Source organism: Ovis canadensis, chromosome 13 (assembly GCF_042477335.2).
Source record: "Ovis canadensis isolate MfBH-ARS-UI-01 breed Bighorn chromosome 13, ARS-UI_OviCan_v2, whole genome shotgun sequence".
In the NCBI taxonomy this organism is placed as follows: Eukaryota; Metazoa; Chordata; class Mammalia; order Artiodactyla; family Bovidae; genus Ovis; species Ovis canadensis.
The window spans coordinates 77,685,763-77,705,886 of NC_091257.1; the positions used below are offsets into that span (position 1 = coordinate 77,685,763).

Consider the following 20,124-nt stretch of genomic DNA (forward strand, 5'->3'; position numbering starts at 1 on the left):
GTTCAGGAGGGGAGATTGGAACGATTGCATGTTCACCAGATCAGGACCAGGTCATCTCTAGTGGTCCCTCCAGCCGGTGATGGGGGCATGAATATCACATATTCACAGAGGTTGGGACTCTGGGACCTGCCTAGTGTTGTGGGGTGGAGGAGAGACCCTGATCTGGGTTCCAGGCTTGGCTCAGTTTATAACCTGTTTTGCGATTCTCAGGAAGACGTTCATTTTCTCCAGGGTCTCCACTTCCTCTACAAAATGAATAGAGGCTTCCTGCTACACAGTTGACCCCTTGGTGTTCTGAGAGGTGGTCAGGAATGTCTGGGGGCTACTTGCTACATTCCCACCAGCTGGAGCAACGTACGTAGGGGAGAAACCTCGGGCCAGCCCCGCCCACACCCTTACCCACTACACATACCTGTGGCCAGAGAGAAGGGAGGGGGGTTCTAATGCAGCAGAAGTGCCCCGTGTCTGGGGAGAGGCAGAAGTGCACAGAAAGTACTTGGAAACGGAGCAACATGCTCTCCCTCAGGGTCACCCAGGGGCAGGGTCCCCGATTTGTGTGTTACAGTAACAGTGACAACAACACGTCAGGGAGCATGTGTTCATCAGCTACGATCACAAGGCATTGTTATGACATAGGAGACACGTCAGGGAACAAAACAGATGAGATCCCTGCCTAGCGGGGCTCCCTGTCCAGTGGATGAGGAAGAAAGCTAATCTTTAGGGACCTCATGTCCAGATTTATACATGCTAACTGTGTACCCTTCAGACCAGTTCAGTGATGTAGGTACACCCATTTGCCCTATTTACAGGTGAGTAAACTGAGTCTCAAAGAGGGAAAGATCATGAGGCTAGTAAGTGGCAGCACTCTGATTTGCTTACAGCCTCCTCATACTTTCAAGAACTGCACACACGGCCCCTTGTCTCCCTCCCTATTTTCCAGGGCTCCTGAATGCTGCCTTAGGTCACCACTCACTACTATGTATGGCAATAATAGTAATTATGATGACCTCTATCATTCATGGAGCACCTTCCTCAGCCAGGGCTGGGTTGGCCTCTCTACTGACATTTCCTCATTTAGTGCCCCCAGCAGCTCTTCTAAGGTAGAGGATATTCTAGTGCTCATTTTCATGGTTGAAAGCAAACAAAACAGGGCTCAGAGAGGTTATGACATTTACCTGCTGTCACACCACCAACAAGGAAAACTTCTGGGATGTACACCCAAGGATGACCTAAGAGCAAGCTTATTGTACTGTTACAAATAAAACACATGGATTACTGGATGAGTACATTTTAATTAATCAGCATTAAAAATGCTTATGCAAGCTCTAATAAATATTTATTGAAAATCTGCTTTCTGTCAGGGCCTGGGCATGAAGCCTGTGGTTTTGGCTTCAGAGAGGGGGCAGTGCCCATGGAGTTGGTGCAATTCATGCTCAAAGCAAGAGTGTGGGGCACCCGGGCAGATGGGAATGTAGCAAGTATCCCTTAGATGTTCCTGACCACCTCTCAGAGCCCCAAGGAGTCAGCCATGTAGCAGGGAACCTCTGTTCATTTTGTAGTTAGAGGTAACGGAGACCTTGGGAGAAAATGAACATGTTACTCAAAGTCACAAAGCAGGTTATTTGCTGGCCAAGATTGGAACCTAGATAATGGTCTTCATCTCCTTCTCCCAGCACCAGGCAGGTCCCAGAGTCCCACCGTCCATGAACATGTGGTGTTTGTGTGCCCATTGCTGGCTAAAGGGCCTCTTGGATATGACCTGGGCCAACAGTGGCAAACACACAATGCCTCCACTCTCCCCTCCTGAACGTGTGGCAGACATCACTAATCAATCCTTCCCTCCAAGTTTAGGAGCTGCCAACGAAGGCTTCTTAACATAAAGCCCCATCCAATCCCTATATTCAATCAGATCGTATTTGAGAACATAGTACTCTCTCCGCTATCTTAGCCCCAGAAGGGAAACTTAGGCTTATGAGGAAGCACACCTGCCAAGGGCTATACACAATCACCCAAGGGAGCCAGAATTTGTGGAGACTGGTTTACTGGAGACCTGAGCCCATTTTATCTCATTCAGTCTTTATTGCACACAAAAATAAGAAATGTAGTCAGTGATGTTCCTCAGTCGTGTCTGACTCTTTGTGATCCCATGTACCGTAGCCTACCAGGCTCCTCCATCCATGGAATTTTCCAGGCAAGAGTACTGGAGTGGGTTGCCATTTCCTTCTCCAGAGGATCTCCCCAACCTGGGGATTGAACACAGGTTCCCTGCATTGCAGGCAGAAACTTTACCATCTGAGCTACCAGGGAAGCCCAAGAAATTCAGTAGCCATTGCTTAAGATTAAGCGTATTGAGTGCCTTATTTTCTCACCTAGTCTTCTCCATAGCCCTCTGGGGTGGGACCACATATAGATGGGAGAGCTGAGGTAGAGGGGAGTGAAATGGCCTGACAATGGAAACAACTGACATCATCATTTCATCATTGGTGTCACTGCATATCAGGGACTTACTTCAATCTCAGCCCTTCATACACATTATCCCACCACATCCTCACCACACACCTGGAGCAGAATCCCATCTTTAGACCCATTTCACACACAGGGGACCTGAGGCTCCGGGAGATGAAGCTCCTTGTCCAGGATGCACAGCCAGTAACAGGAGGAGGGGATTCAAACTCAGCTGGCCCAGCACTAGAGCTGGAGTATGATCACCAGCACCTCAATACCATTTTAATTTCCATTTGCCACCAGAATCCAAACACAGCTTGACTACCTATTTTACCAGCTGAAGCCTGGGGCCAACACCAGGTCTGAGCTCACTATATCACAGTCAGTTCCCTGGGCTGTGTCCTGAGTAGGGACAACTCTCTGCGCAGGGTTTCTGCACAGCCCTCAGCTCTGTGCCCACAACCAGGAGAAGAGGTGCCTCAAATATTTGCAGAACTGGGCACAGACAGTCTGGGAGGATGGTCTGCTGATGGGCCCAAAGCTCTGCTGGACAGGGTTCTCCATGACCCAGGCTTAGGCTTGGGCACCTGCCCTGTGCTTTGATGGTGGCAACAGAGTCAGGGTGAGGAAGGCTAACTCCCGAAACCTCTGGACATACCCCTACATTTCCTGGCTGCTATCATGTCCAGGACAAGGTTCCAGGTTTCTACTGAGATGCAGGTGGGCAAATGGAGGAGATGACCCTGGGTGACTAGCAGGTGCTCCCAACCTAATGCCAAGTGGGCACGCATTTGCACTTCCTGGACCGGGTGTTCCGGGTTGACAGGGGCCCAGTGCGCCAGACATTACAACCAACTCAAACAGCAGAGGTCAAGGAATAAACAGGGTATTCAAGTCCAAGGACTCTCTTGCCCCACCAGCTGGCCTCAAGGTGATGTGCTTGAAATGTCCTTCCCTGGGGACCCAAATGCTAGGCCCTGTTCTTGTGAGACCTAGGCCAGTCACCTCCTTTCCCTAAACCTCTGTTTCCTTAACCGGAAAGTGGAGCTTTCTGAACCTCCTCATGGAGTTGTCCTGAGCACCAGTTGGGAAAGTGGACCTGCAGTGCCAAGCCCAGGCTCTGGCACTCACCTGCTCCTACTAGGAACTGATCATCATGGCTGATGAATGCCACTCACTGCTGCCCCCAGAGGACAAAAAAAGCTGGCTTTGTCCTGGGTGTTGTCCTTGATGAGACACTACCCAGCACCAGCCAGTGTGACTCCAGGAGGCCATGGCCAGGTGGGTATGGGTCTTGGGAGGACAGGCCAGTGAGAAAGGAAAGAGGCAGGAAGCCTGAGGGAACCATATCCCCATGGGGCAACCAGACTCAGGGAGGAAAAAAACCTGGGAGCAAGAGTCATACAAATGTGCCACAATGATCTTTGAATGAGAGACCAAGGAAATTTCGAATCATGGCTCACAGTCACATCAGGTCACACAGGATGTTAGGAGTCATCTGGTCAAATTCCCAAGCATCTCTAAGGATGGGACCCTCACCACCTTATCAGGGAGTGGACGGCCTTATCAGATGCCACAGAGATGCTTGGAGCATTCTAGAACCAGGTCAGGGTCTTGGGACCCACATGAGAGGAAAGCCCTAGAGGAAAGGGTGGTAACAGCTTCCTGAGGGCAGAGAAGAAGGGAAAAAGTCAAATGATAATGATCTGCTGTGACAGAGGCCAGCAAGAAGCTGAGCTCGGGGAAGATGGGGAGGGACCACCTCACGTGAGCCATCACAGAGGTTGCAAGGTGATGTCAAGAGCCAGGGACAACTAGGCAGGTGAGTTCTGGGGAAAGGGAATGGTTTGTGTGGAGGTCAAAGGGAGGAAAAGGGCTGACATCTTTCTGGAACAGAAGGAATTCGGTAGGGCTATGGAGGGAGAAGCAGATGAGTTTGGGGTGGCCGTGAACAGTGCCACAAGGCCACGATAAGGATGTTGTTTTGAAGCTGAGTGCTTTGACCTCTGGCCACTGCACTGAGAGTAGATGGGTTGGGGACAAGTGTGCAGAGGAATCCTGCATACGTGAGGGTATATATGGAAGCAGATTTTATTCACTCACAGGAATAAATCTACTGACTAAATGGAGTAGGTAGACAGGGGTGGGTGGTCCTGAACTGAAAACATTTGCCCTAAAGTTGGCTTCACTGGAGAGCACTCAGATATAAGAGAAGATTTGGGAAGAATGACCTCACTGGTCACTGACCCTGACTCTGTGGGCCACAGTTCTAGCCCTATATTTGTCCCTGTCTTACTGGGGGACCTCAAGCTGGTTTCCAAATACTGATAGAATTAGTATCAGTAATTTCCCTCTGAGCCTGCGTTTCCAAATCCTGATGGAATTAAGCTGGATGATCACTATGGGTCCTTCTACCAGAACAGTCTCCACTTCATCCATTCTTGGTCTGTATCCCAGCCCCCACTTACAATGGCTGCCATCTTGCCAGCATGAGAACCTGCTCTTAGTCTTGGCACAAAGTCCTCTCCATATCCACTTATTCCAATTCAATCATCCTGGGTGACCTTTGCTTCAGAAGTCTCTCTGCATTCGCTCTGGACAGGGGTTATTTTCATTGGAGTCTCCTTGGACGCCTCTGGACGCAGGGCTTGTTTCCGGGGGCAGCCTCCCTTCCCATCGCCATCTGGAAGATATAAGGGCCATCAGCACCCAGCGGAATTCAGGAGGCTGTGCAAGCGAGCAAGGACTCTGTAAGTATTTTCCTCCAAACCTGGGAATGGTGGGCTTTCTACCTAATGTCACCCCACCAAAGGCCTTCAGAAGGCTTTGGGGGCTGGAGGCAGAGGGATCGGTCTAACTCATTATCTTGACTAGTGTAAACTGAGAAATGGATTCAACTAGAAGTGCCAAACTGACATGAAAATCTGGCTCATGATGTGGTGCCCGTTTATGTGTTCATACTTTTATTCAGCAAACTTTTTTTGTTGTAGTGAGCGAAGAGCAGGGTTCTTACTATATGTAATGAATTCAATAGTGAGATACATCACAATCCCTCCTCTAAGGGGTACACAGCCTGACGGGAAAGGCAGCCAAGTCTTCCCTAACTAGTACCCAGGACTGGTCATACAATGAAGGCAGCAAGATGGTGGAGTGGGGCTAACCTAGACTCTGGGAAGAGTCTAGAGTGATCTTCCTAGAGGACATGATATCTTACTGAATATGCAGAGTCAGTAGGAAGTGACTCAGGTAAAAATGAAGAGAAGAGAGAAATGTTCCAGGCAGAGAAGACAGCATGTGGTAAAGAGCTCTGACCTGGAGTCAGGCATCATTTTTCAAATAGCAGCTCTTTCATTCACTAGTTGTTTATCTCTGGGCAAGTTGCTCTAACTTTCTGACCTGGGCTGCCCGTCTGAAAGAGAGGAGATAACTCAAGCATTGTTGAGTGTAACAGTCACAGGTGCTCATCCAAGATCCCATCTCCCTAGAGATAATTCTCACTCTTGTTCCTCCCATGACTGTCCAGGTGTCAGGACAAGATGTTTCAACTTTGGAAACTTGTTCTCTTGTGCGGCCTGTTTGCTGGGACCTCGGCCTCTCTTCTTGACATTCGTGGCAATGATGTTCTGGGGAAGTTGATATCTGGTCTTGAGAGAGGACTTGGCACCTTTGACAGTACACTTGAAAGTAAGTTAACAACAGGGATGGTCAGTGGCACCTAGGAGCTTCCTGCTAAATACTATGCCTGTATTACCAAAGGCTGCAGCAGGGGCTCTCTTTATGGGTTGTTTACTAAGAGGGATGACTAATTGGTTCCTGGGTCATTGTTTATTATTCTTCTAGAAATAAGCAAAGATTAACTGAATATTGCTTTACATCTTCAGTTCAGTTCAGTTCAGTCACTCAGTCGTGTCCGACTCTGCGACCCCATGAACTACAGCATGCCAGGCCTCCCTGTCTATCACCAACTCCTGGAGTGTACACAAACTTATGTCCATTGAGTCGATGATGCCATCTTCTATCACAGTAAACTTTTCTAATATGTTCGTAGGAGAAATTCCTAAAAGTGACATTTCAAAAGTTCAAAACTATGCATATTTTAGCAGATATTGACAAATAATAATACCCTATGCTAACATTTTCTCCAATAGTCTATGAGATTACCCTTTTTGCTACTTCCTTGACAGCACTGGTTTGAACAACTGAATTTTTTGCCAGTCTCACAGATGAAAGGTTATAATTCATGTCACTTAACTTCTCTCTAATTCTGAAAGAATACATTCATTTTTTTCATATTTTCATAATTATGGTTAATTACTTAAATATTTTATTTATATTTGTAGCATATTCTTCCTCTGGGCCATTCAATTTACTTAGTACTTTGTATTAACTAATTGGAAAAGGATTCCTACCTAGCCTAGGTAGCTTTAAAATTACGTGCCTTTCTAGTTAATCACATTTCCTTGTAATTCTGATTTCTTGAAAGAACTTGGCCTTCTTTTCAATTTCTGGAAACATTCCCAGCACCCTGACAAACATGCTTTATAGGGGAAATTATTTTCTGTATATGACTTCCTCTCAAACCTTGCCAGGGCTTGAGCAAATGTCAAAGATATAGGAGGGACCCACTTTCCAGTTTCAGTGCTGATAAAACTGAGCTCAGAAGCAGAAGTGTCTAGATTATCTATAGGACCAGACAGAGTTTCCATCTCTGTTTCCATCATTTTAATTAGGTAGATATTGTCCATTGCAGAGCCAAGTTGGAGTACTCCGATTACATATCTCTTCCTGTAGCCTTTTATGTATTTTTTTTGAGCTGGTTGTTGCCTTCCTGTTTCTCATTTGAATTCTTTTCTACACGTATATTCTGAACTCTTTTCAACTGTGCCATTCTACATCTGCCATGCCACTTCCTCTATCAAATCCCTCTTTTCTCTGAAAGACCCTCTGTTAGGACTCTCTGTCCTCCTGCTCCCGAATGAATCACTGCTTTCTAGGCCTGCTATCCAGGACTCCTACTTGCCACTTTAATAATTTGGAGCCATATTTTTTCTTTGATTCTACACTATCCATTTCTTATTTTATTCTCAGTTTATTCTGTTTGTATGAGCATCTCCTTAATCTTCACTACTACTAGAAGCTGATGTGCAATCAATATCTATTGCCTGCTCAATGGATTGATTGCTTTGTTGAAATGATGAGCATATATTAGCATGATATTAGCATTATACTAGGAACAAGGTCTCCTAGCTGTATGACTTTGGTCCATTTCTTAATCTTTTGAGCCTTTATTTCCTCATCTGAAAGTGCAGATAATAGTAATATCTGTTTTATGGAGGTGTTATAAGATGAAATAACATAGGCAAGTAGTCTCATTTAGTGCCTGTTGCCTAAGAGCTGCTTCTTAAGTTGTGTGCTGCACTGAACGGAGATTGTTTTTGCAGCTATCTTTCAGAATTTGAAGACTGAATTGGAATTCAGGTGTTCAGACGAGGTGGTGGAGGAGACCCAGCAAACTGAGAATTTGTTGGAACAACTCATTTCTAGAATTTTTCAAGTAGTGAACAGGCTTACAGGGTAAGTTGATGCTTCATGTTGGGGATTTTTGTTCCCAGAAAAGAGAATACATATCTTTGGGGAGGTAAGTTTAATATAAAAGAAAGAAAGATGAATTAAACCTTGTGTGTTCTTGCAGAGCAGAAGCGGTCTGAGGCCAGCTCTGCCAGAGCCTGGGAAAATTAGTCAGGGTTGCAGGGCCTGTGAGCATCTCATGGGTCTGGACCCTCCCATTCTGTGATTTCAGGGTCAGGATGAAGATTCACTTCTCTCTCACCTCTATCTATTTGCTGATGCCTAAAGTCCCTTTTCTAAGGAATAAGACTTTTCTTCTCTGAATATAGCTGAGTATAAAAGTCTGAATGGCCTCAGGAGAGAGAAAACTAGAATTCACGCCACGTATATAGGTGGCTCCACACATAACATCTTGGAGTCAGGCAGTTCTGGGTTCAAAATCTGTCTCTGCATAAAAAGAATGAAATAATGCTGCTGCAGCAACGAAAGGATGGACATAGAGGTTATCATAGTAAATGAAGTAAGTCAGGCAGAAGAAAAGCATATACCATATGATACCACTCATATATGGAATCTAAAATATGATACAAAGGATCATATATAAGACAGACTCATGGACCCAAAAACAAGCTCATGGTTACCAGAAGGGAAAGCAATGTGGGGGAGAAATTAGGAGTTTGGCATTAACATATGCTAAGTTGCTTCAGTCATGTCCAACTCTTTACGACCCTGTGGACCATAGCCCAACAGGCTCCTCTGTCCATGGGATTGTGCAGGCAAGAATACTGGAATGGGCTGCCATTTCCTACTCCAGGCATTAACATATACACACTACTATATATACAGTAAACAACCAACAAGGACCTACTATATAGCACAGGGAATCATACTCAGTATTTTGTAATAACCTATAAGGGAAAAGAATCTGAAATAAAATTACCTCTGTAATTATACATATCTCTACCTGAATCACTCTGCTGTCCACCTGAAACTAACACAACATTGTAAAGCAACTATGTATCAATTTTAAATAAACATGCTGGCTTTGCCTCATATTCACTCTTGGCCTTTTGAGGGAAATCACAGCCGTTTGATCCTCAGTCTGCCATGCCATCCAATGGAAAGAATCCAACCCCTGAGCAGGGCTCTCATGAAGACCAAAGCAGGCAAGGTCCATAAGGCTCAAATCTCAGCACAAAGCTGGCATAGAGAAGAGCCAAGCAATGGCTGTCAGGAGTGACAATGGTGAATTGTGGTTTTTACACAGGGTGAGAATCAGAAATGTCCAAGTCCCGGATATCACATTCGAAGCGACTGCTGACAACAGCGCTGATGTAAAGATCCCCATCACTGCTGATGTCGCCGTGAACCTGTGAGTAGCCTTGGAATCTGAGGTTTGAGGCAGCGAGGTACGGCCAATAGGTCTCCAATCTGGAATCAGGCACTTTTCCACCCTGCTCTCTTGGTCTCCTAATCAGTAAAATAAGGAGGCCTTTGCAACTCCTAAATCCTAACCTTTAAATTGTTCTAAGAAACATTGCTCAGAACGAAATCTTTTTAAAAAATCCTCCATGAAATATATTTCCAAAATCATAAAATTTAATCTAATGATAAAAGTTGAAAATTTGAGAAGACGTGAACATTTTTAACCCTTTGGCAAAGTTTCCTCCTGCATCATTTTGTCTCTCAAGATTCTCTTTAAGTAGCAGTGACCAGTATAGGCCATATAGCAGTGTACAAGTCATAATGAAGGGCATGAGAAAATTATATGGAAACTGTAATTTCTAAGTATTTTAATTACTTTATAAATAGAAAGAGAAGGGAAAATGCAGATGTGTAGAAGAGTCTTTATAAATTAAGTGTACGATGATTTCATCATTGAACTATCATATAAGATCTTGGAATAGTTACTTAACATCTCTATACCAAATATTTCCTCATGCTGAAAGTAGAGATGATAGTGTTTCTCCCTCATGGTACTGCTGTCAAGATTAAAAGGCTTCATCCAGGTGAAATACTTTTGTGAAATACTAACACAGGGTTTGTACTCAAGAAATGTAAACTATTATTTTTATTTTATTTATTGGTGTGATATTGTATAGAAATTTCATACGAGCCAAACTCATGTGGCCAAGAGAAGCAATACCTAATGTAAGAATGCGGGTTCCATAAAAAATTTACACACTATTGACTTTATCCATAGACATCCCATGCAATGGCCATCTAGAGAGAGAGACTCATGTGGGCAATGTGAAGAGACTTCTCCACCTCTGTTCACTGTGAATCTTATTCCCTGTAGGCCTCTGTTGGGTGAGATTGTTGACCTGGACCTCAAAGTGGACCTCCAAAATAGTGTCAGCATTGAAACGGATGCTGAGACTGGTGACCCCAGGGTGGTCGTGGGAGAATGCCCCAACAACCCAGAAAGCATCTCACTCACGGTGCTGCACAGGTGAGGCTCACATGGAATTCCAGAGGAGCTGAGACTTATAATTTCAGCTCTATTTCTAACCTTGGAAGGAGCAGAATATGGATTAAAAAAAGAGGGGGTGGGGAGAGAGTTCAGACTCTAGAGTCAAGTTAGCTTTGCCACTCACTTGGGTCTTTGTAATCGATTTAGCCTATAGAAGCTTTAGCTATCATATCTGTATACTAAGGTTGGTAACATTACCTAACTCATAGGCTACTATGTTGACCAAATGAGAAAATGCAAGTGTTTAGCATACTCAGAGAATATTTCGCCAAGCACATACTAAGCTTTCAGTAATAATAATATCCATTCTGATTTTCTGTCTCTTGGTTCTTCCCATTACTAAGACAGGGAGTGTTGACCTCTCAAACCATTTCTGTGAATTTGTGTATTTCACCTTTCAGCTTTATTTGTTTTTGCTTCATGGTTTTTAATACTCTGTTGCATGCACATTTAGCATTGTTACATCTACTTGAAGAACTGACCCTTCTCTTATTATATACTGTCCCTCAAAAAATAATAATAACAATGATAATATACTGTGTTTACCTTCTTACCTCCAGTTAAGAGTGGGCAAGAAGAGCAATCTCTGCCATGGGCTCTATTTTCAGACTGCCCTAATCATCTTCCACTCAATGGAAGATTCCCAAAATGAGATGTTGGAAAATTAATTCTCTGCATTTAAATCACTGATCTCCAGTAACCCACAAAATCTAGATCTTAAACTGTGTGCTTGAAAGAGCAGGCTTAGTCCAGGGGTGAGGGCAGAGAGAAAAAGGCTGACCCTGGTCCTGGCAGGGAGAGGAGAAGTGGTCTGGAAGCTGAAGAGTGGGGCAGGTTGGCCTTGGCAGATATCAAGGCTGAGCCATGAGTAGAGGTCAGTCCATCCTGCTCCAAGAAGGGATCTGATCACAGATTGCCTAGAAACCCTCCAAAACCAAAGATAGGCTCTGCAGCATACCATCACTTGGAAAGACTGTAAGTCCAAATGCCTGATCTCTGCTGGACACTGCCCAGCCTCTAGCACCTAGGAAATCATACAGCCTTCTGGGTCTCAGTGACCATATCTCTGAAATGGCATTCCACTCTGCTGCTCCAAACCCTCAGGGGGCCTGTCTCTACACTTTGGGTAGAATCTCAGGCCCTCCCAGGGCCATTTAGGCTCTGCCTGATCGGGGTCCACCCTCATATCACTGTGCTCTCCCCCTTGCCCACTCTGCCCTAAACATGTTAGCTTTTGCTCTGAGTCTCAGAAAAACTCTTTCCACTCAAGACCTCTGATGGGCTGCTCTGGCACCTAGAACACCTATCCCCCAATCCTGTCTCAATGTACATCTCATCATTCAGGGTCTAAAACAAGGTTCCTCCTATTTTCTCTTTCCAGATCTATTCTCCCCCTTCTGAATGCCTGTCACAAGTTGTCATTATATATTCAATCGTATGTTTACTTCATTTATTCTTCCAGCCAAAAATGTGTGGAACAGCTGCTCCATGCGAGGCAGCTGGCATTCTGAGCTCTGAGGAATTTGTTGGTGACTGCAGGCAAGGAGCTTGTTCTCGTGAAGCTTAGTCTCTTGAGGGGAAGGCAGACAGGCGAGCATTCAGTACAGCAATAAAGGGCTCACACGGGGAATTTCAGATGGCAAAGATCCCTGAGTAGTGCATCACACTTAACAGGATGCTATAGTACAAAGTATTGCGAAGTCCTTCCTTAGGCAAACAGTCAGGGAGGGCTGCCCTGAGGTGGTGAGAGGAATGCTGAGAGCCGAAGGTAGGAAGGAGCCAGCCTTAGGGAAGTTTGTTTAATATGGCGTTGGCCAAAAAATTTATTTGGGGTTTTCCATAAGATGCTACAGGAAACTCAAAACGAGCATTTTGGCTTCTAATATTTAGGGACCATAATAGGAGCTGCGTGTGCTTTGTTCATCACTGTGCCCCAGTCAGGCTTGGTTCCCAGCATAAATATGTGCTGACAAATAAATGAATGGATGGCTAGATGGGTGGATGGATAAAAGAATGGATGGATGGATGGAAGGATGAGGTCTCAGGGTTGTGATGAGACTCTAATGAGCTACTGGGGTGGGCTGCTGGTCAACCATGAAGTTCTAAGTGATGATCCCGCTGGGTAGAAGTTCAAACAAGTCACCTGACTTCAGGGTGTTCCACCATTCACCAACGTTTATCAATTTCCTCTTTTCTCCAGACGCTTTGGATTGCTCAACGATGTTGTGGACATTGGAGTCAACCTTGCGAGGAGGGTGGTGTCCTCTGTAGTGCAGAATGAGGTGAGTCACCCACTCCTGGGGGTGTAGAGTCACACCTGGTGTTGGCAGGTGTGTCATTCCATGGGTGGGCTGTACTCTCTGGGCACCTTCCTTTCTGAAGGGCCAACTTCCCTTTGAGTTGTCAGTTGCTACTCCCCCCACCCCACCCCGCTTCACTCAGCCTGGCCTGGGGAGGAGAAGAGGGGCCCAATATGAGCTGAAATCACTGGGTCCCACACTTGAACCATTTGCCATACCCATGGACTGCCAGTAGGCCTTTCAGCCAATATTATTCTTATTTCAATACAACTTTACTTTATTTATTTAAATACCAAAACTACATACACCATAGGTCAGATTCCTATGTATCATATACAAAACTGTATGTACCATGTGCCCCAAATTCCAAAGATTCTAAATTATTTACTCTGGAAGGGGGCTAGGAATCTGGGGTGTTTTTTTTTCAATCCTCCAGGAGGCCCTGAGATTTACTGAACTGGAGCATCACTGCTCAAACTGTGGGTGTCAGACCAGCAGCACTGACCTTCCCTGGGCATTTTTTGGAATGCAGACCCTTAGGTCCCACTCCAGAACTGCTGCTCATTAATGCATTTTAACAAGATCCTTGAGGAGTTGTATATACACAAAATTCCCAGGGCCCCGTTTGACCCTCAAGGTTTCAGAGTCCAAAGGATAAGGTTTCTAAGAGCACAAGGATCTGGGATGCTTATAGTCTAGATACTTAAGGTACTGGGATTCTAATGTTCTGAGGTTTCTGGGATTCTAGTGTCCTCTGGATCTCAGATATGGGCCTTCTAGGTTTTCATGGTTCTAGAGTCGGACACGACTGAAGCGATTTAACAGCAGCTGCAGCAGCAGACTCCTAAGGGTGAGAAGTTCTGAGGCCCCAAGTAGTGAACATCTCTCTGGGTGGCAGGCAGGGTGCTCGTAACAGGTAATAACCAGTCCTCTAACTTCTCCCATCTCTCCTCTCCCTCCTCACCTCCTCACCTCTTTCTTTCCTTCCCTTTTTCCATTTCTCTCTATGTGTCTCTCTTTCCCTGGCTCTGTGTGATCCTCAGCTGTGCCCACGAATCCGCGAACTCCTTGAAAGCCTGGATGCAGAGTGTATTAAAAAACTCATCGGTAAGTCACAGCCTGGGGGAGCAGTGAGGGGGCTCCCTCTGCAGCCTCACAGGTGTTGGTATGCTGCTCTATGCCTACAGCACCAGCAGGTCTGGTCAGGGGACCCTGGAGAAGCTGAGCAAGTCAGAAGAGTGTGATTGGAGGGGTCCCTGCAGACTGAGGGTCTCTGTCGGTCTTTGAGAGCTTCTACTGCCCTCCTTTGTCCCACTGGCAGAACCTGCTGCCCAGAATGATGTGAGAAAGAGGATGGGCCAGATCTGGATCTGCTACTTAGCAACTGTGCAGTCCTGGTCAACTGGCTCCACCTCTCTGAGCCTCAGGTTCCTCCCAGGTGAAAGGAGATTATGAACATGGCTTAGCTGATGAAGAGATTTAAAGAAAAAGCCTAATATCCAGTAGGCATTGATGATAAACACCATCCCTTCCTTTTCCCTTCTTATAAGGAGGTGTGGTTTCACCCCCAGCCTTGACCTGGGTCTCTGGCATTGCTGGGGTTGCTGGGCCTATGGGCAACAGAAATGGGATGAGTGAAGCATCATGGCCCTGAGGCAGTTCTTCTAGAAAATAGCCACAGACCTGGTTCATTGGGCCATCACTCTATGCTTCTTATATATTATCTCACTGGATCCTTGCAATGACCCTGTGGGGATGGGTAGTGTCAGGATACCCATTTTACAGATGAACTAGCTGAGGCTCAGATAGATGGAGTAACACACAAGCAGTCCCGTGGCTGTCAAGTCTGACCTGCTGGAGGCTGGCAGTCACTGGTGTCTGATCTGTGTTTGGCTTTCCAGTGCTGGAGCCTGAGAACTGCTATTCATTGTGTTCCTTCAGGTGAACCTCAGGAAAAATGAAGGGTGCAGATGAGGAAACTGCTGGGATGCCTGCCTGCTGGTGAGGACTGGGTCCAGGGCCCCAGGCTGAGAGAAGATGAGACCCCCCCCACAGGGGCCCGTGGAGAAGCAGAAACAAGCTTGGCTTCTCCTCTTTCTCTAGTGGTAGACTCAGCCCTGGTCTCGGTCACAGACCACCTCCTGAGCCTTAATCTGACACACAGATTGTGCTCGATTCTGCCCCTGACTGAGCCCGGGACAGTCAGCCTGAGCTTTGACTCCAGTAGTTGACTCAGCCCTGACACTGGTCACAGATAGAGACCAGATCGCATCTCAGTCTGATCCCTGATCTTGATCATACACTGAGCCCTGAACCCTGGCTCCTCTGGGCCTTGCTCAGTCTTTTCACATCGGCCATTGTTGCTAAGGTGAGGGAGGTGGGAGGGTGAGGGGATGAGGGGTACTCAGAGCCAGATGCCAGAGAAAGACCCCAAACCACAGGTGCCAGTCCCTCTCCAAGCCTCAGAGCTCGCAGGGTTTGTGGGGAAAGTACTCCGGGAGCTGTGCCTGCTGAATGCAGCAGCAGGTTAGGGTCCCAGGGTGTCCATGCCTCACACCAGGGTCTCCTTCCAGATTGGTTCCGGGACTTGACTGAATCTCTGTACTGTCTCCCTCTGGGACGGTCGGTGCTGCCACCATCCCCTAGGAGTGACAACTGAGCCCAGTCAAAGGACACCTCTCAGATACTCGTGCTCACAGTCAGGACACCCTATGCTTGTCGCCCTCCACCCCCAGCAATAAAAAGCCCTTTCAGCACTTCATGTGTGGTCCGTTGCATTCTTCCAATGGGATTTTGGGGAATGTGGGATATGTGCAACCAGGTAAGCAGAGACCTGGATCTGAAGCTGGAAGGGAGTTTGGGGATTATCCAGCCTCAGCTCCTTGCCTTACAAGTAGGAACACTGAGGCCCAGGATGGGCAAGAAAGTGACCTGAGGTGTTATAGAGACAGCCTCACTTGGCTTCCGCTACAGCACCACCATGATGGAGGGCTGCCTTTCCCAGCACACCTGACCTCATGACCTCCTCACAACACCCTTCTGCTCTTGTCCCCATTGTACAGATGAGGAAACTGAGGCTCATAGAGGACAAGCGACATACCGACGTTACAGGGTAGCAAGTGGCAGGACTAGTTTTTAAAGCCGTGGCTATGGGATCACTTGCTCAGAGCGGTGATGTCCCATCTTCCAGTATTCAGCCACCTCTCCCCAAGCCCCTGCAGGTCCTGATGTGTGATCTCAGGCAACTTACTAGAACCACACTTCTCTCACCTCCCCAATGGACTTAACAGTAAAACCTCCCTGTTGCACTGTTGTGATGATTGAATGAATCAATGTGTGGAAAATGCTTAAGCAGATTCTGAGACCTGGTGAGCACAAGATGAATGTCAGCCTTGACACACTGGAATTACTGTCAAACGATGTTGAGAAATCCCATATTCAATCTTTATACACTCTATCTCACTCGATTCTGATTTCTACTGAGTGATGCAGTGAATGGTTCTTGGAGGAGGTGTGGCAACTGAGTCTCAGAGAGGTGAAGTGACTTCTCCAGGGCCACACAGCTGGTCAGAGGCAAAGCTGGGTTCCATTTGAAGTCAGCCTTCTCCAGAGCTGGTTTTCCCCCTGCTGGCCATAGCAAAGGGACGAGAGTTTTCCTCTCAGCCTATATTTTGTGACAATCCTAACTCCCATAAACTAAGATTATGGCATCGGGTCCCATCACTTCATGGTGAATAGATGGGGAAACAGTGGGAACAATGGCTGGCTTTATTTTGAGGGGCTCCAAAATCACTGAGGATGGTGATTGCAGCCATGAAATTAAAAGATGCTTACTCCTTGGAAGGAAAGTTATGACCAACCTAGAAAGTATAGTAAAAAACAGAGACATTACTTTGTCACAAAAGTCTGTCTAGTCAAGGCTATGGTTTTTCCAGTGGTCATGTATGGATGTGAGAGTTGGACTATAAAAAGAGCTGAGTACCTAAGAATTGATGCTTTTGAACTGTGGTGTTGGAGAAGACTCTTGAGAGTTCCTTGGACTGCAAGGAGATCCAACCAGTCCATCCTAAAGGAGGTCAGTCCTGGGTGTTCATTGGAAGGACTGATGTTGAAGCTGAAACTCCAATACTTTGGCCACCTAATGTGAAGAGCTGACTCATTTGCAAGGACCCTGATGTTGGGAAAGATTGAGGGAAAGAGGAGAAGGAGATAACAGAGGATGAGATGGTTGGATGGCATCACCGACTCAATGGACATGGGTTTGGATAGACTCTGGCAGTTGGTGATGGACAGGGAAGCCTGGTGTGCTGCGGTTCATGGGGTCGCAGAGTCAGACACGACTGAGCGACTGAACTGAACTAACTCCCACAAACATGCACAAGGAGGTCTCACAATTCAGGACTTCTCCTGAGCAGTAGCCCACTTCGGTCAGTGCTGAGCCTTTGTCCAGGCTGTTCCTCCAGTTGGAACATCACTCCTTCTCTCCCTCCATCTGTTTCAATCCTCAGCCCTACTCCTCTGCTCAGGAGGTGTTTCCTGCTGAGTGGGGGCCACTCCTCAATGTTTCCCCAACTAAGAGACCATGTTTTCCAGCTGGTAGGTCTACCCAAGCTACCTTGTCATCATTGCCTCATAGAGACAGAGAGTACAGGAAGTGTTAGCTCTCATAACAATGGTTTACACATTTTAACAATTTTTTTCCATTTTTAGTGAGAAATAATTGACATTCATCACTGTATAAATTGAAGGCAATGGTTTGATTTCTCTGTATTATGAAATGATTATGACAATACATTCAGCTAACATTCATCTTGTCTTACAGGTACAATAAAAAATTCTGAAAAAAAGAAAAACGTTTTTTCACTGTGATGAGAACTCCTAGGATTTGCTCTCAGCAACATTCCTGTATATCATGCATCACTGTTAGCTCTAGTCATCGTGTTGTACATTACATCCCCAGTATTCATCTGTTCAGAATTGTAAGTTTGTACTCTTGACCATCTTCTTCCAATTCCCTCTTTTCCTACTCTCCACCTGTGGTTATCACATCTGATTGCTTTTTCTATTAATTTGCTTTTGTTTTTAGTTTCTAATTATAAATGAGATCACACAGTATAGGTCTTTTTCTAACTTATTTCATTTAGGGTAATGCCTTTAAGAGCCAGCCATGTACTCACAAACAGTAAGATTTCATCATTTCTAATGACTAAATAAAATTCTCTCTCTCTCTCGCTGTATATATATACATATATATTATATATACCATAATTTCTTTATCCATTCATCCATCAATGTATATTTAAGTGTTTCCAGGTATACTGCTATAAACATAGGGGTGCAGAGATCTTTCTGAGTCAGTGATTTCATTTATTTTGAAAGTGTTTACAGAAGTATTGATAAAATTGCTGAATCATATGGCTCTGGGCTCTTAGTTGGGAGAGTTTTCACTGCTGATTCAATCTCCTTATTAGTAATCAGTCTACTCACATTTTCTATTCCTCCCTGATTCAGTCACAGAAAATTGTATGTTTTTAAGAACTTTTCTATTTCTTTTAGGTTGTGCGGTTTGTTAACATGGTTGTTCATAGTAGCGTCTTACGATTCTTTGAATTTCTATAGAATCTTTTGTAATGTCTCCTTTTCCACTTATCATATTTTGTTCATTTGTGTCATTTCTTTTTTTTTCCGGGTTAGTCTAGCAAGAGCTTATCAATTTCATTTACCTTTTCAAAGAACCAACTACCAATTTGGTTAATATTTTCTATAATTTTTCTCTTCACTGTTTCACTTACTCCAGTTCTGATCTTTATTAGGTTCTTTCTTCTGTTAACTTTGAGCTTAGTTTATCTTCCCTTGCACAGATAGTTTCATTTTTATTTTTGGTCTATACTGGCTTTTTAAAGTGATTTAACTTCCAATTTTGATTTCCTACCTCCTGTATCTTCTGGCCTCTTTTCTACTTTGAGAAGGTCTTTCAATATTTCTTTTAGGATAAGTTTAGTATTGCTGTGTTCTTTTAGTTTTTGCTTCTCTGAGATATTATTTATTTCTCTCTTATTCTAAATGATAATCTTATTGGGTAGAGTATTCTAGGTTGCAAGACTTTGAATGTTTATATACACTCCCATGCTGTTTATATATGGGAGTGTCCCTGTGTAGCTTGGGTAGCCTTATTTTCCTTGGTCCGAGGCCTGTTCGGGTGTTGGATGCTTGCTGTCTCTTTCCTCAGCATATGTTGGCCATTATTCCCTTGATAGGGTGAGGGCCGTAGCTGGTGCCCAATCATGGGACCCTCAATGGCATCAGCAGTCCACACCCACCTCCGGAGACTGAGATGGAAGCAGTGGCTTGCACCTACCCCTGGAATTCATGTGGCTGGTGCCCTGTTGCCTGACAGCACACACTCATGGAGAAAGAAGCTCCTAAGGCAACCCTACCGCCCTCCTCATGGGCCTCCCAAAAATGGTGCCTCGCCTCATTCAGGCCCAGGCTTCTTCCCTTCTTCCCACACTTCCTTGGTTGTGGAGAACCACACCCTTGTCCCCTCAGGCAGCTAATCTATGTCAGTTCTCCAAGCTGACTTCTGAAGCCCAAATCTCAGCAGCTAGCACTCACCCACCCCAACATATGAGCATCTCAGGCTGGGGAACCTGGCAGCAACGACAACCACCTGTGCAGGTCTCGCTCCAACTGACCCTCCAGAAACCAGTGGCTGTGTTCTCCTCTGAGGCTTCAAAGCTCCTACTCTGTCCTGGCTGATCCCCTTGCCAATGATGGGACTTCTCCCGGAGCACATGTTCCATCCCCACTCCTTTCTCTCTCTTTCTTTTTCTTTTTTGCTTTGTCCTACCCAGATATAAAGAGATTTTCTTGTCCTTTTTGAACTCTGAGGTCTTCCTCCAGAGATCGGTAGATTTTGTGCAAGAACTGTTCCATATGCAGATATATTTTTGAAGAATTTGTGGGAAGGGTGAGCTCCATGTCCTAATTCTTCACCACCTTGATCCACTCCCTTGGAAATGTATTGTTGGATCTTTTTTTTTTTTAATTTATTTACCCATTCTAAGTATTTTGATTGGAGAATTTTATCCATTTACATTCTCGGTAATTATTGATTGGAAAGAACTTTCTATCCCCATTGTTTGAATGGTTTTCTGCTCCTCTCTAGATTTAATGTTCCTTATTTCTTATCCTGCTATCTTTTCTGTGTGTGTCTTAGTGTCTTTTGGTTTCAGTGTGCTTTGAATTCTTTCTGTGTTCTTTTATGTAATAACTACAGGGCTTTCTCTTCCAGTTACCATGCGGATAACATAAAATATTTTACGCTTGAAACATCCT

The 20,124-nt window shown here is 45.3% G+C and overlaps 1 protein-coding gene across 1 annotated transcript; it reads left to right on the forward strand.

The window, feature by feature from the left end:
* The first annotated feature begins 3,402 nt into the window (after positions 1-3,402).
* LOC138417654 (short palate, lung and nasal epithelium carcinoma-associated protein 2A-like) lies at positions 3,403-15,542 on the forward strand. Its single transcript, XM_069548323.1, has 10 exons — positions 3,403-3,726; positions 5,048-5,195; positions 5,969-6,129; positions 7,887-8,019; positions 9,281-9,385; positions 10,313-10,465; positions 12,687-12,768; positions 13,830-13,893; positions 14,728-14,787; positions 15,360-15,542. Exons 1-9 carry the CDS (start codon positions 3,609-3,611, stop codon positions 14,745-14,747), a joined length of 984 nt encoding a protein of 327 aa, XP_069404424.1. The 5' UTR covers positions 3,403-3,608; the 3' UTR covers positions 14,748-14,787; positions 15,360-15,542.
* The last annotated feature ends 4,582 nt before the right edge of the window (positions 15,543-20,124 follow it).